At 42.0% G+C, this 17,485-nt stretch overlaps 1 protein-coding gene across 1 annotated transcript in view; it reads left to right on the forward strand.

Annotated features, from left to right (window-relative positions):
* SMURF1 (SMAD specific E3 ubiquitin protein ligase 1) overlaps positions 1–17,485 on the forward strand; it is a 2,072,011-nt gene that overhangs the window by 543,777 nt on the left and 1,510,749 nt on the right. Inside the window, exon 4 of the mRNA XM_044089363.1 lies at positions 15,623–15,756. Coding sequence (XP_043945298.1) covers positions 15,623–15,756 — 134 coding nt within the window. The remainder of the gene's footprint in view (positions 1–15,622; positions 15,757–17,485) is intronic.

Below are 17,485 nucleotides of genomic sequence, written 5' to 3' on the forward strand. Positions count from 1 at the left end.
GCCGGGTCACAGAGAGTCCCTTGTTTAGGTGACATTCCTGAGCCCACCACAAAAATTCTTTTGAAGGCAAGGTATTATTTGAATGACAGTGTCCAAATCCTGGCAGTGCTGTGTCCATACATTTTGAGATACCATTGTAGCTTCCTCATATGCAGTTTGGCATTGGGAAGCACCAGAATACAAGATGCCATGAACCCTAATGCTTGAAGGACTGTCCTTGCAGTCAGCACGGACTGATGAGATAGTTGATGGAAGTAAAGTGATAGACTCTTTTGTTTGTCCGGGGTTAAAAGGCCATCTGGGCTGCTGTATTCAGTCTCACACCCAGAAAGCACATGTCTTGAGAGGGTACTAGACTGGACTTTATTTCGTTCACAGAATACCCTAGGCATCTTAGCACTGCTATAACATATTCCAGATGCTGTAGAAGGTCTTCTTTTTCTTGAGCCAGAATCAGGCAGTCGCCCATGTAAGGATACATTTGAATTCCACGAAGCCTGAATTAAGCTATCAGTGGAGCCAGAACCTTTGTGAATACTCTGCAGTAGATAAGCCAAAGGGCAATGCAGAGAACTGATAATGAGAATTTCCAGCTCGAAACCGCAGATACTTCCTGCAACTTAGCCTTATAGGCACATGAAGGTAAGCTTCCTTGAGATCTAAAGTTACCATCCAGTGATCTTTGCCCAGCAGAGGTAAAAGCTGTTGTAACGTCAACATCTTGAACTTGGGAATGTCCAGAAAAGTGTTGAGGAGAGATAAATCCAAAATTGGTCTCCACGTGTTCCCCTTCTTTGGTACTAGGAACAGGCGAGAATAAAATCCTAGGCCCCTTTCTGATACAGGGACTGGCTGAATGGCCCCATCTGGAGTAACTGAGAAACTTGCTTGTGAGCCTCTTTTCTTTGTGGAGGAGGAACGTCTGGCATGCCTTTGAAAGGGGCATTGTATGGAAATAAAATCTGTAACCGTGGTGAATGATATCCAACACCCATTTGTCTTGAGTAATTAAATCCCAATTTTCTTTGAAAAGAGACAGTCTTCCTCCCAAAGGAGCTGCCAGACGAGAATCTACTGGCAGCTGAAAAGACAGGTCCTTGGGTCTGTTTACAAAGGACTGACCCCTGCCCTCACCAGAAGTCTGAGCAGGTGAACTCCTGATCTAGGCGAAAAGAACCTTGAGCCCTGCCCCCACGCTAGACCTACCCCTAGACTGGGAATCATAAGCAGGATATGTCCACCCCTTAGCAGGCCAATTTCTACTAAACTTGGTGGCTGCACCTGCAAAAATCTTTAACAGTTTGCATAGACTTAGCTTTGTCCTCCATTTTCTTTAAAACTGCTTCCACAGGCGATCCAAACAACACATCAGACTGTAAAGGAGCATCCAAAATCCTTGTCTTAACATGCTCAGCTAAATTCTGATCCTTCAACCAGGCATGCCTGCGAAGAACAGAACTAGTAGCAGCCACCCTCGAGGAGGCCTGTACAGCATCAAAACCACATTGCAAAGAATGCTTACCCACTTGTTCAGACACATGAACCAAATCCAGCAACTCTTTACACTCAATACCTTCCGCCAAAGCATCCACCGATAGTAAGGACTGCAGCAATGGGGATCCTCGAACATCTACATTTATGGTAGGTACAAAACTGTACTTTTTTGGGAAGCGTTGTAATTATAAAATGCCGTCGGATGCTCCGACGCCCGCTTCGTCAAAAAAGCGCAAGGACAAAGCAGCAAAGCCTAGGTTGGAAGAACCGTCTGTCCCGGACGTCGGTTCTTTAGAGGGCTCGGTGGAGCCGGAGGTTCTGCCAGAAGTCTCTTTGCAGTCTCAGGGAGAGACTTTACTGTTACAGGATGTTTCCTCTCAGGAGGTAGGCCAGGCTGAGGGGGCTTCTCAGGTAGCTGTTCTCCCCTCCCTTCCTAAGGTGGTTAGGCCTCCCTTCTGTTTCCAAGGCTTCTTGAGAGGCAGGCCAGGTTTAACTTCAGTGGGGGTTTCTCCTAGTTCTTCAGGGTCTCTGCCTAAGAAACATATGCTTAAAATGGCAGAAGATTTGATTACTATGATTAGAGGTTCTATGCCCCCTCCTGATAAGAGGCCTAGGGTGGAACCTGAGCTTGAGAGTTTTGAGCAGTGTTCGAGGCTTCTGAGTCTTCGGCTGAAGACTTGCAGGAGTATCCTCCTTATTCTGATTCTGATGTGGATGATTTTACTCCTTCGGCTTCTCCTCCTGAGGATTTTTCTTTTTCAGAGACTCTTCATTCCATGAGGGAGCATTTTAAATGGGAAGGTCAAGATTTTTCTGATTCCAGGAAAAGGCTAAGGGAATTTTGTTTTACCCCAGCACAGGCCTTTGGCTATACCTCCTGTTCTGGATGTGGTGGAAGATGTTTTTGCAGAGGCTTCCCTGAACCCTGATTCTTTGCCTCCTGCCCCAGTTAAACCGGATAGGTATTATAGGGTGCCTGAAGCTCATAAGTATCTTTTTAAGAGTCCTAGGGCAGACCCAGAAACCGTTTCTCAGGGGCCTAAAGGTGTTAAGGCTTCTGTTGTTAAAAATCCTGTTCCTCCTGATAAAGAGGCAAGGGCGTTGGATAGATGGGGAAAGAAGGTGTATACTTCTTCCACTTTAGCCATGAGGGCTTTGAATTGCCAGTTCCACATGTTAAAATACCAAAATTATCTCCTTTCACAATTGAAGTCTAACGTGGATGCTCTGGCGGAAGGTATTGAGTGTAAAGAGTTGCAGGATTTAGTTCATGTTTCTGAACAGGTGGGTAAGCATTCTTTGCAATGTGGTTTTGATGCTGTACAGGCCTCTTCGAGGGTGGCTGCCACTGGTTCTGTTCTTCGCAGGCACGCCTGGTTGAGGGATCAGAATTTGGCTGAGCATGTTAAGACAAGGATTTTAGATGCTCCGTTACAATCTGATGTGTTGTTTGGTTCGCCTGTGGAAGCAGTTTTAAAGAAAATGGAGGACAAGGCTAAGTCTATGCAGACTGTTAAAGATTTTTTGCAGGTTCAGCCTCCGAAGTTTATTAGAAATTGGCCTACTAAGGGGTGGACATATCCTTCTTATGATTCCCAGTCTAGGGGTAGGTCTAGGCGTGGCAGGGGCAGAGCTCAAGGTTCTTTTAGGCCTAGAACAGGGAGTTCACCTGCTCATTCTTCTGGTGAGGGCAGGGGTCAGTCCTTTCGTAAACAGACCCAATGACCTGCCTTTTCAGCTGCCAGAGCCTTCTCGTCTGGCAGCACCTTTGGGAGGAAGGCTGGCACTTTTCAAAGAAAATTGGAGTTTAATTACCCAAGACAGATGGGTATTGGATATCATTCACCACGGTTACAGGTTTTATTTCCATACCTTGCCTCCTTTCAAAGGCATGCCAGACATTCCTCCTCTACAAAGAAAAGAGGCTCACAAGCAAATTTCTCTGTTACTCCAAATAGGGGCCATTCAGCCGGTTCCTGTGCCAGAAAGGGGCCTAGGATTTTATTCTCGCCTGTTCCTAGTACCAAAAAAGGGGAACACGTGGAGACCAATTTTGGATTTGTCTATCCTCAACACTTACCTGGACATTCCCAAGTTCAAGATGTTGACGTTGCAACAGCTTTTACCTCTGCTGGGAAAAGATCATTGGATGGTAACTTTAGATCTCAAGGAGGCTTACCTTCATGTGCCTATCAGACTAAGTTGCAGGAAGTATCTGCGTTTTCGAGCTGGGAATTCTCATTATCAGTTCTCTGCATTGCCCTTTGGCTTATCTACTGCGCCCAGAGTATTCACAAAAGTTCTGGCTCCAGTGATAGCTTACTTCAGGATAAAAGGCATACAAATCTATCCTTACTTGGACGACTGCCTGATTCTGGCTCAAGAAAAGGAAAACCTTTTTGAACATTTGGAATATGTGATAGCAGTGCTAAGATGCCTGGGGTATTCTGTGAACGAAATAAAGTCCAGTCTAGTACCCTCTCAAGACATGTGCTTTCTGGGTGTGAGACTGAATACAGCAGCCCAGATGGCTTTTTTAACCCCGGACAAACAAAAGAATCTGTCTCTTTACTTCCATCAACTATCTCTTCAGTCCGGGCTGACTGCAAGGACAGTCCTTCAAGCCTTAGGGTTCATGGCATCTTGTATTCTGGTGCTTCCCAATGCCAAACTGCATATGAGGAAGCTGCAATGGTATCTCAAAAATGTATGGACACAGCACTGCCAGGATTTGGACACTGTCATTCAAATAATACCTTGCATTCAAGGGGAATGTTTGTGGTGGGCTCAGGAATGTCACCTAAACAAGGGACTCTCTGTGACCCGGCCAGAGGCGAGTCAAATTCTTACGACAGATGCCTCAGACATAGCTTGGGGAGCTCATCTGAATGGAAAGTGGATACAAGACAAGTGGCCTGCCAGACTACAGCATCTACATATCAACATGAAGGAGATGTTAGCAGTCCAGTTTGCATTAATGGCTTTCAAGGAGTTACTTCTTCCAGGGCAGGTGTTGATTCTAACAGACAACACAACTGTCATGTGGTACATCAACAAACAAGGGGAACTCATTCTTATCCTCTATGCAGGCAAGCAATGATTTTGTGGGAGACTGCGCTCAGCTTGCAACTAAATCTTCAGGCAAGGTTTCTGCCGAGCACAGAACTCCTTAGCAGATGTGTTAAGCAGGCAAATCATGGATCCCCACGAGTGGAAACTGGATCTTCATGTATTTCAAAATTGACAGTGTCATGGGGAACTCCAGACATAGATCTGTTCGCTTCTCCACTAAACCACCAGCTGCCAAAGTTTTGCACAAAAGGTTTCATCACACAGCTTGGAAAGTGGATGCTCTTTCTTTCAGTTGGAAAAATCTTCATGTGTATGCCTTTCCACCTCTGCCTCTCCTCCCAAAGGTACTCCTAAAGGTCAGACAAGACAAGCCAAGGATGATTTTAATAGCTCCAGATTGGCCTCGGCAACACTGGTACCCATTACTGAGGAGTCTGGTAAGGAAGCCTCCATGGCCTTTACCTTTGATTCCGCACCTATTGTCTCAGAGGGACGGTCATCTACTCAATGTCAAGCTTCACTCTCTTCATCTAACAGCCTGGCATATTCTGTTTTGAATCACAGCAGGTCTCAGCTTCCTCAACAAGTTTTGAATGTGATTATGGAAGCCAGAAGACCTAGTACAAGGAAAGTGTACGCAGAAAAATGGAAGAGATTTTTATTTTGCAGTGCAGCAAAGGATTTGGAGGTTTCTGAGCCTAATTTGAGTGTGGCTCTTCAGTATCTTACTGAGTTATTGGACAAAGGTTTGTCTTTCTCTTCCATTAAGATTCATGCTGCAGCGATTTCAGCTCACTATGATTGTGACCCACCATTGTTTTCTCATCCTTTGTTCAAGCAATTTCTTAGAGGGGCAAAGAATATATGACCCCCACGTAGGGCTCCTACTCCTGCTTGGGACCTCAATTTTGTGTTGGAGAAACTTACTCTACAACCTTTTGAGCCTGCGGCTACTGCTGAATTGAAATACTTGTCATGGAAGACTGCTTTTTTGTTGGCCATTACTTCTGCAAGAAGGGTTTCTGAATTGCAGGCCCTTATGGCGGTTGAGCCTTTTTTGATTTTCCATAAGGATAGGGTATCATTACGTACTAATCCTTCCTTTATGCCTAAGGTGGTCTCTAGTGTGGCTTTAAACCAAACTATTCATTTGCCCACTTTTTATTCAGATCCCCAAAATAAGGGGAAAAGATTTTGCACACTTTAGATGTACACAGGCAGTTGCGTTATTATTTAAGCAGGACTAAGGATTTTAGGCAGTCTCAGCAGTTGTTTGTTTCTTTTGCTTTGAGTTCTCAGGGCAAGCCTGTGTCAAAACAAACTATTTCTAAGTGGATTGGGTTTTGCATTGCATTTTGTTATTCCCATCATGGCAAGGAGATTCCAGCTGGGATTAGGCCTCATTCCACTAGGGCTACTGCCACTTCAACAGCATTTCTAAGGGGGGTGGCAACTAAGGATATTTTGGAGGCAGCTACTTGGAGTTCAGTGCATACTTTCTCTAAGCATTACCACCTTCCTCTCTACTCTAAATCTAGGGCTGGTTTTGCCACGGCTATTTTGCAGGGCATGTTGACAGCTCCAGCTTCTTTGATTTGCCAGCCTCCCTTACCTCTGCTTTGGGATTCTACCCAAGTGTTAGGACTGCAGCAATGTGGGATGAAGAACATAGTACAGTTTTGTACCTACCATAAATGTAGATGTTCGAAGATCCACATTGCTGCAGTCCAATTCTCCCTCCTTCCCTCTGTGTTTAGGGGTGGTTGTGTGGGTGGGGTTGTACTTTTGTAAATTGTTTATATTGTATATATATTTGGTACAGGAGTGTTTGGTGTTTTTTGGTCTTGGCCTTATCTTTTTAGGGTCTTCTGACATCTGGGGCAAGAAAAGACTGAGGATATGACGTCGGTCATGCGCATTTGTACCCTGACGTCCTGACGTCAGACTAATGCGCCCTGACCGACGTCAGCCTTATACTTTGGTATTCGGGCCGACTGGGACAGCGGACTACCCAAGTGTTAGGACTGCAGCAATGTGGATCTTCGAACATCTACATTTATGGTAGGTACAAAACTGTACTTTATCTGCAATAAAAATTCTGCAGGCTCTAGGCTACATGGCATCCTGCATTCTACTAATTCCATATGCAAGACTGCATACGAGGAAACTACAATGGTATCTAAAAAGTGTTTGGACTCAACATTGCCACAGCCTAGAAACATTAATTACTCTCATTCCCTGCCTGCAACAGGAGTTTCGATGGTGGGCACAGGCCTGTCACCCCAAGGGACAGCCATTCGCTTTACCCACAGCCAGGCAGACATTAACAACAGATGCATCAGATTATGCCTGGGGGGCACACATGGCAAGAAAATGTATTCAGGGCACATGGCCCACAAACCAAATGCATCTTCATATCAATCAAAAAGAGATGCTAGCTGTACAGAATGCACTGACAGCCTTCAAGGACCTACTTCATCCAGGACAACTGTTGATAAAGACGGACAATACTACAGTCATGTGGTACATAAACAGGCAAGGAGGCACACATTCCTTCCCCCTCTGCAGACGAGCCATGACTTTGTGGAACAAAGCATTGACTTTTCAAGTACACCTGCAAGCACCATTCCTGCCAGGAAGGACAAATACCTTGGCAGATGAACTAAGCAGAAACCTCATGGATCCTCACGAGTGGAAACTAGATACACAAATCTTCAGAATGATAACAGGGGAAATAGGGATGCCCATACATAGGTCTATTTGCCTCCCCTCACAACTGCCAGCTACAAAGATTCTGCACTCGGATTTATCATGAACAAGCATGGAAAGTGGATGCCCTCTCATTCAGCTGGAAAGCCCTCTCAATATATGCCTTCCCTCCTCTGCCTCTTCTCCCCAAAGTACTCCTAAAGGGTCAGACAAGAGAAGCCAATAATGATCCTGATTGCCCCAGACTGGCCATGCAAGCACTGGTACCCAATCCTAAAGAGCTTGTCTCAAGGCCCAGCCTGGACATTACCTCAAATTCCTCATTTGCTGACCCAGCAAAACAATCAGATCCTACACAACCAACTCAGAACCCCAAGTCTGGCTGCATGGCGGATAATGTAACCATTCAGAACACATCTCTCTCTAAAGCAGTTATGAATGTTATTTTGGAGGCCAGGAGGCCCAGCACCAGAAAATCTTATGCAGGAAAATGGAAGAAATTCTGTGCTTGGAACCAGGCACAAGGATTTGACACGCTTGTTCCAAATATTCCTCAGATTTTACAATACCTAACTGAGATGCTGGACAAAGGCCTATCCTTCTCATCAGTTAAGATCCATACCTCTGCCATTTCAGCTCATTACAATACGGACCCACCTATTTTCTCTCATCCACTGCTAAGGCAGTATCTCAGAGGGGCCAAAAACATAAGACCTCCAAGGAGAGCTCCAATACCTGCATGGGACCTCAATTTTGTCTTGGAAAAACTCCCACTGCCTCCTTTTGAGCCAGCCAATACAGCTGAGATTAAATACTTATGGAAAACAGCTCTTCTCCTAGCAATAACTTCATCAAGAAGAGTCTCAGAATTATAGGCACTAATGGCTGTGGAACCTTTTATTTTCCATCCGGACAGGGTTTCTCCAAGGATAAACCCAACACTTATGCCTAAGGTAGTGTCCAGTGTGGCCCTTAACCAAACCATACATTTGCCTACCTTTTATCCAAACCCGCAGAATAAGGGGGAGAAACTTCTGCATTCTTTGGACATACCCAGACAGCTACGCTTTTACTTGGCTAAGACTAAAGCTTTCAGAAAAACTGAGCAACTCTTAGTGGCATACGCTGCAGGATCGCAAGGAAAAGCTATTTCAATGCAGACTATTTCAAAATGGATAGGCCAATGCATTCGTTTCTGCTATTCACAACACGGAAAGTCGGTGCCTAAGGGCATCAGGCCACATTCTACCAGAGCAGCAGCCACTTCAGCCTTCCTCAGAGTACCACCAACCAAGGACATTTTGGAGGCTGCAACATGGACTTCAGTGCACACTTTCACAAAGCCCTGCCACTTAACTCTTTGCTCTAAATCCAGAGCAGGCTTTGCCACTACAGTTCTGCAGGGCTTCATAGCCACTCCTAATTCTATTTAGGCCTAGCCACCCAACCTCAGCTTTGGGATTCAGCCCAAGTGTAATGACTGCAACAGTGAAACATGATGAACATAGTACAGTTGTGTACCTACCATAAATGTAAATGTTCGAGTGTATTCACTGTTGCAGTCCAGGTTACCCTCCCACCATTCCCCTTTCATTGCTAGGACTTATCTGTACTTCTCTATTCTATACAACCTATGTGGTGTATTTGCTTGTAGATGAAGTTTATGTGCATGCTTTTTTATGATCAGAATTTTTTAGCCTACCATTTTGGGGGCAGCTGAGATCTGGGGCAAGAAAAACTGAAGAAAATGGTGTCGGCTGCATCTTTTATACCCCTGGCGCACTGACATCAGGGAAGAGGCGACAGCAGCCGACGCCAGACCAAGACTTTGGAATTCAGGCCAACTGCGGGTAGTCTGCCAGCAGGATAACCCAAGTGTAATGACTGCAACAGTGAATACACTCTAATATCTACATTTATGGTAGTTACACAACTGTACTTTATCAAAGTGGATTTCAAATTGTATATCTTTTATTTACTCTTCTCATGACAAATAACTCCCATTTAAAATTAAAGCTCATTCTACCAGATATTTATCCACATCTGCTGCTTTTCAAGCCAAAATTCCAATAGACAGTATATGTGCAGCAGCAACTTTGGGCTACCCTTAATACCTTTATTACTCATTACAGATTGGACTTGGCCACCAGGGGCAGAGCCTCCTTTGGTTCCACGGTTCTTAGGAGTATATTTCTGTGAGCCACCCAAGAAAAAGGTGCTAGGGACGCTGTCCCATATGTACGAATGAAGGCGAGATAGGATTACAGAACATAAAGAAGTTATGTACTCACCATAAAGTTCCATGTTTGTAGTCCATCTTGCCCTTCATTCTTACAAACCCACCCACCTACCCCCGTCCTTGTATCCTTGGAGGATCTGGAGACAAGATGGTGTCTATCTTCCCTAGAGTTGGAGACCTTTCATCTTAGTTTTTCCTTGTGGAAATACCTTCCATTACTTTTATAGACAGCAGCAAACAAGATCTGGGGATTCTTACTAGTGCACTATGGGATACCTACCTTGCCATGAGCCAACTTACAGACTTCGAGCTTTGTAATCGGATGTGTTGGAGCAGAGAATTGGCTCCGAACCCATATGTAAGAACAAAGGGTGAGATGGACTACAAACCTGGAATGTTATGGTGAGTACATAACTACTATTTTGCACTGATGAAGGGTTGGTACAAGTTGCCAAAAGTAGGTTCTCTATAAACTTTGGACCTAAAACTACCTTTGACTATTTAAATCCTAGTGGCTAAATAGCTAATACGTTTATGGTAACAATATGTAAATTTTAAAACAGTAGTGTTCAAATAGTTGACAAAAATCACTAATTACATCCTCTGGGCCATCCCATAAAATACAGTACATCATGCAGGAATCTCAAATTATAGCTTAATACATGAGTAAAACTTTGACGTAAACACAAAGGAATTCATCCATCCTAATAAAAAACAAGTTTGTGTAAATCCAGAGTGCAAGCCACACCCATTGCAGTACCTTTCATTTGTCGAAAAGTCTCATCCACGAAGAATAAGAAATTATTTTGCAACACTACTGAAATCATTTTAGAGAGCAAGTTTATCTGCTGACTTTTTAATACTTTAAAAGTGGAAAGACTTTTGTAAAATAGATCTAAGCCTTCCTGTAAAGGAATGGAGGAAAAGAGGGTCGACAACATCAATAGTTAAAAAAAAAAAAAAAAAAAATTTGCTGTTGCTAAATCTGGGGTAAGGCTCCCAAGAGTCTTTTAACTCTTAATTCTCTGCTTGACTTACAAAGCCATGCCTGACCCAGCTCTGTTAGAAATGCTACATCTAAAGAAATCCCAATCCCTCCGCACCACACCCTCCAGAGACCTCAACCTCATTACCACAATCAACAGAACATCCTGGAGGGACAGGTTCATAACCCAGAGACTGCCCATGCTATGGAATAGACTTCCCATACATGTCAAGCAGAGCACCTCACTGGCCTTCTTCAAGAGAAATCTTAATGAGTGGATGGGAAATAGAAAATTCCCCCTAGGGATCACTCCAGTGGCTTTACTCGATAGAGGCACTGAAAACTAAGGTCCGGTGGCATGATGCCAGGGTAATCCTATGGGCTAGGCTTGTAAAGGCTCCAGGACCATTAGCCTAGTACACACCTAAAAACCTATGAACATTTGTGTTGTCATATGCATAATAAACTTTAGGGACTTATCAGTAAACACAGCCATATAGGGTAGGGTTTCAAACCCCTCGCAGCTACTGTTGGCCTGAAAGGTAGACTCTCTCTGTTCTTGTGGATTTTCAGAATTCTGAAAGTCAAGGGGACAGTAGGTTTGTTAACCTTCAAAAATGAATCCTTTCTTCGATCACTAAGTCTTCCAAAAACAAATCTATTCTGTGGTATGCAATATTAATTTTGTTTCTGGAAATCAAAGAATATGTGGTACTATCATGAAAAATGTGAAAATTAACACTAATGTAGTCTATTGCATCAGACAGTACCCCCCCGGATTCATTATTCTAATATTTGAATTTCTAATTTAAGTATCCAAAATCTCTGTCTTTGTTCATCAGGTTGTATGACCTTTTCATTTTTTATCTACAGATAAACCATACAAATCAGCCATACATGCTGATTTGAATACTTGTAAGGATGGGTGTAGCAAGAGCTTTGAGAGATTTTTTTCTTTACAAGTTCAGTCTCTTTCCTCCTGACTTTCCTTTACCATCATGTAAAAGAGCCATATTCAATTTTCTAATAGTTTAAACACTACCAACGTGTCACATGTACTGAATTTATCTGAAGGTACAAATTTTAACCCTTTTTCAAATATAGAAAAATGCTCAGATGATTTATGTAGTACTGTAGTTATAAATATGATAACCTCTCAATGTTCGTCTAATTCCATCTTCATACACCTCTGTAGTTATGTTTTTGCTTTTCTCTTTCCTTTCCCTGATTTTTGCCTTTCCGTTTGGCTCTGTAAAATCTAAACTTAAATCAGTAGCTGCACCTAGGCTAATAGAATCCTTCAAAGGGGGAAAGTCTACCTCATCAATTCTTTCATCAACTGTTGGGGGTTGATTTACTACCTTTTTGATTCTTTCCATTTTGCTTAGCAGTAAAAACCTCTTCTGGTTCAGCATTCATATACTGAAAGCCATTCCCAGGTGTACTTCCTCCTTTTTCTTTTTTAGTTAAATGGGTACACAGTCATATATCCATACTGCTTTAAATCTCTAAATAACTTTTTCTGCTTAAGCTTTTTAACATCATCATATCTTTGATTTTGATAAAAACATTTTCATATGTGATTTTATAATCAAACAATAAATCACTTCTAATATTCCTTTTTAAGTAGCAATATGCATATATGACACTTGCGAACGGCACAGTGGTAGCGTTGTCACCTCACAGCAAGAGGTTCTCCAGTTTGATTCTCAGCTGGGGTGCCTTTTGTGTGGAGTCTGCATGTCCTCCCTCCGTTCGTGTGGGTTTCCTTCGGGTGCTCTGGTTTCCTCCCACATTGCAAAGACATGCATCTGGAGTGTTTCTCCCAGGGCCTCCACTGAAAATTGGCTTTGTTCCAAGTCGGATTTTCCTGGTTAACAAGTGTTAAATAGATCAATAAAATAAATAATTATTAGCTCCATAAGCTCAAATCCATGCCTATCAGCTGTAATAAAATCTTTTACCACTTTATCATCATCATAATCCAGACCTCTTGGAACCTGAAATATCCAGAAAACTTGGGGTACTACTTGTCTTTTGATGTATTCATCTAAGTTGAAATTTTTAATGTCTAAATAACTTATTTTCTAAATTAAAGATGCCGTATTTCAAAGAATCCATGCAGATTTGTTTACTGTTAAAATCACTCATTACTGAAAACATTGCAAAAAATGTCCACACCCTCGCATGAGTCAGTCCAACTTTTAAATTGATGCTTTTTACTAAAATTATAAACTTATTCGCTCATCCGTCTATAAGAGCCAGCAGGAACATTTCTTTTGAAGTTAAGTGGGTATGCAGTCATATTTGCATACTGTTTTAAATCTCATCTTTTTCTGCTTACGCTTTATAAACATTTTATTTGTTGCTGTGTCTTTCAGAAACTGTTAACTTGACAATTTGATGAATTTTTGCTAATTCGGGTGGAAGCTATACAAGGAAGGATGTAAAGAGTTGTTTTTATTCTGACGAAGTCCTGATGGAATAGGACGAAGGCACTAAATCTTGTATTAGAATTTGTTTCCCATTACTTAATCTTCCCACTGTCTGTTGGTTTAATGGAGTCCCTTTTCAGATTATACCTTCATTTCAACATGTTTCAACAAATGCATCAGGCAAGTCTTGGGGGACTTGCACTCGGGGTTTCAAAAGTGCAAGGAATTTGGCCAAAGACAGACAACTGCATATAAACTTGAAGTATATTAAAGCATTGATTCTGGCTTTCTAGTCTTTCCATCACCTTTGGTCCAGGAACACTTCAGGTTCTGAGGGACCACACAGCTGTTAAATGGTACATCGAGAAATGGGTGTGCAAAATCATACCCCCCTCCTTCCCAGCGCAGAATTTACTAGGAGGTGTTCAAATAGATCAGTGTTGCTGTATATGCACCCTACTTCCTTACCCCTTGTAATTTTCTTCTTTTTCCTCTTCCCTTGAGGTAGAAAGCTTATTTACCTACCCTCCCCCATTCCTTGTATTTCCCAAGTCTGTCCTCTGTACTTAAACTTGGTAACTGTGTGGGGAAAGAAAGCTCATAAGTATTTTGATGTCCATATGTCCCTTATGTACCAGCATGCAGCCCTTGTGCCTGGGTCTGTGATCAAAAGTACAGCACATGAGGAGGAAGCACATAAGCTTTGGCATACTGGCCGGACATAGGGTAGCCTTGGCAGGACACATCCAGTTGTTAGCGTTACTGCAACCTTGATCTATTTGACCATCTACTGTAGTTTTCAGACCAAAGTTTTCTTCCTCAAATTGGAGAACCTTAAAGTCCTTACAGGCATGGAAGTTGGAGTTGTATGGTCTCTCCTAGGTGTTAATTTAAAGGTGTCAATTTGAGTTGTACTTTGTAGTGGTATATCACATTTACTTGTATTGATTTTGTGCATTATTTTACAGCTAATCTAAAAATCTTGAACTGTGGTACTCATGGCTGCCCCCCTCTCATACTTCTGACTAAGTGCTACGCCTGTCTTTTAGGTTTATCGCAGTGGCCCACTTCACGCTGGGTGCTTATACAGTTCCAATCTCTCTCCAACTCTTCATTGTTTGGAAATTCCTGCATGTGATGCCTAAAAGGCCTGGGCCCACCAATTTCAGCTGAGTTGGTCATATAAGAAGTTACCATCCCCACAGTAGTTCATTATTTTGCCTGGACATGAGCAGTTAAAAATCCTGGTAGTGGTAACGTGCTTTAATCACATGACTCTGTAACATTGCTGAGAAAAGCTTTGAAGCTTTTGCCATCTTCCAGGATTTGAAGCACATAAGTGATCTATTTTAAAGACTACCCAGAGAAACACATCTGTGGATTCCAGACAGAAGATAAAGTTGATTAGCAGTAAAAACTTTGCTATCATATATCCGTGCAGCCAAAAACAATACTTGGAACAGGAAAAATAGCTCACGTAGTGGTGATTCTACTGAGACAAGCAAGACTTGTAGTCATGGATGAAAACTTTAATGAAATAAAAACAGAATCTCAAACAGTTAAGTGCTTTTGTCCCTGTAAGATGGGACTTCAGAACCGTTTACATGATTTGAAGCCATTCTTTAATTGCTCAATAATAGGGGTCATATGAACCTAATTACTAATAATGTTTCATGTAAAGTGATATTTACATACAACCATTCTGTTTTCTATAAACACACCACATTTAAAAATGCATACAAACCAATGTACTCACTTATAAAAATATTGCATGTAACATATGAAACCAAAAATACAGTGCTTTTTTAAATGTGGCGTGTTTTTGTAAATATCACTTTTAATGAAGCATTATTAGCAATTAGGGTCATATGACTGTTATCATTCATTATTTAAAGAATGGTTTCAAATCATGTAAATGGTTCTGAAAAAGTCCCATCTTATAGGGATGAAAGTGGTTAACTGTTTGAGATTATTTTGTGTTTTATTTCATTAAAGTTTTTATCCATGACTAGAATTGGTCTTGGTTGTCTCTGTAGAATTCCCATTAAATGAGATGTTTCTCCTGTTCAAAGTTGATAAACCAAAAGCCAGTTGCAGCTCCAGTCAAGTCCAAAACTTCAGTGTTGGCCTTCCTGGGAAGAAGTGATCATCCTAGTCTACATTTTTGGATGTGCATAAAATTGAGCAGAAAGTAGATTTTCCAGTATCTGCTTTTTAGTTATACGTGAGGTACAGCTACTGCCCACCATCATTGATACTGTCCCTGTTTGCAGATGAACAAGTACTTTTTCATCAGAAGCTTTTCATTTGAGATTTATGGCTTCCAAGAAATCTGAAGGTCAGCACTTACATACTGAGATCTTCTTGAAGATCATCATATTTAAGTGTTTTTGTTTTCTAACCCAAGTCTTAAAGTTAACGTTTGAAATATATTCTTGCCAAGTCTACTTTTGTTGGTTTATCTGTTGCTTGTGCATTATATATCAGGCAAGCTAATTTCATGCTGTGATTTTGAAATGACAGAATACAAATAGGCTTTGTTTTAATGCTTACAGTATTTTGCAGGTGTTCTGTTTTCAGAATGTGTTGTTAAAGCTATTGAAATAAAATTGATAGAAATGTTTAATATAACTGAAGTATTGGTGAAAAGGCAACCTGCATTTGTCTTCTTTTTCCCACTGCATTTAGATATATTGGTAAGACTGATTCAGTAACGATAAGCATATGGAATCACAGAAAAGTCCACAAAAAGCAGGGAGCTGGTTTCCTCGGCTGTGTGCGATTATTATCAAATGCTATCAGCAGACTGAAAGACACTGGCTGTATGTAAATATTTTAATACTTCATGTTTGATTTATTTTATATCCTTCTTGGAAGCATTTTAATTTTTGCATTTGTGTAAGATTTGTTCATTTGTAATTTTTGCAGGCAAGATTGTAAACTGAATGTAGAAAACATCTGCATTATTAAAAATTTCCTCACCTTGAAAGTATGTGATAGGTTGAGTATTTGTAAAGCAGTTATACTATGCATTGCTATTTTCTCATTAACCTTTAATGTGCATGAGAGGTACTGACTGCCCTTTTCTCAAAAATATCCACTCATGACTACTAAATGAAAATAACTCTATCGCCTTACACTGACCCTTCTCTTTTTAGCAACTGCACCAGCTGGGTAGAATCACATAACTAAAGACATTAGAAGTACCTTATGAGACAAAAATTTCTTGGTCACCTTAAAAAGACATGCTCCTGCTTCTTTGACTATGGCTGAAAACTGTTAAACGTTCAATTGACTTTTCACTTTCCTAAATCTTTACCAGCTTCAGCCTCTTTCTCATTTAGCTTTTACTGATTTGAAATATTTCACCATTGTGTGCTTGTAAGTATGCACTTAAACTAAATGTAGGTGAATAATATTGTTTCTCTTGTTCTGTTGATGCAGGGGTATACCTTTGTAAGGTCCCTCTTTTGTTAAAGTGCATAGTCCACAGTCTTACACTTACTTTTATATGTCATGGCATGTGGTGATTCCACTATAATTGTTTTTTGGCTTTTCTCAGATGTTCATCGTGTTACCCTGCTGCAGTCATCACACTTGGGTTATCCTGCCGTCAGGCAGTCCCGCAGTCAGCACGAATTCCGAAGTCTTGGTCCGGCGTCGGTTGCTGTCACTTCTTCCCTGACGTCAGAGCGCCAGGGGTATATCAGAGGCATCCGACGCCATTTTCTCCAGTCTTTCTTGCCGCACGGTGTCCGAAGCAGAAGCTGTTCGCAAGTGCCGGTCGGCAGACACCTGATATTTTCGAATCGAGTTTCAGTCCGAAGTCTTCAAAGCTAAGTACCCCGTTGGGGAACCTTTTCTTGCCTCAGTCCGATGTTAGAAAAAGTTAACAATTGCATTTCTTGTGGGAAGCAAATACCTCATAAGGACTTTCATTCTTTTTGTATACCTTGCCTAGGCCCAGACCACGACGTCACTGGTTGTCAGTTTTGTGCTAGGTTCAATAAACGGACTATAAAGCGTCGCTTTGATTTCGCACGACACTACTTCGGTAGAAAATTTAATTACATTATGCCTTCGGAGCAACCGACTACCGGCGTGCATAAAAAACGCAAGGATAAGGACCGGCAGCCTAGATCCAAGCCAGACTCCAAGGCCTCGGCTGGCCCGGTCGCCGGTTCTCCGGTTTTCAGTGAGGCGCCTACGCAGCCCCTCGCTACCGCTGAATTGGATCCCCAGATCACATCGGATCCCCCAGCAGAGACTTGTAGGCAGACGCAGCCATTTTCCTTAGACCCTACCGACGACATTGCAGTAGGGGAAGCCAGTGCTGCAGAAACACCTTCGGTTTCTGAAGGTGTCTTCAGACCGACTACCCTCACCATAAAATCTTATGCTAAGCTTAAGACTTCTCTAAAACCAAAAAAGCCTACACTTCAGTCTCCAGGTCAAGGCCCTATGCCTAAGAAACAGATGCTTAAAATGGCTGAAGATTTGATTTCTTTGATCAGGGGTTCCCAACCCCGAGAAAAGGCCTAGACAAGAGGA

The sequence above is a fragment of the Protopterus annectens genome, chromosome 12.part0 (assembly GCF_019279795.1).
Source record: "Protopterus annectens isolate FY-2018-M chromosome 12.part0, PAN1.0, whole genome shotgun sequence".
Classification (NCBI taxonomy): domain Eukaryota; kingdom Metazoa; phylum Chordata; order Ceratodontiformes; family Protopteridae; genus Protopterus; species Protopterus annectens.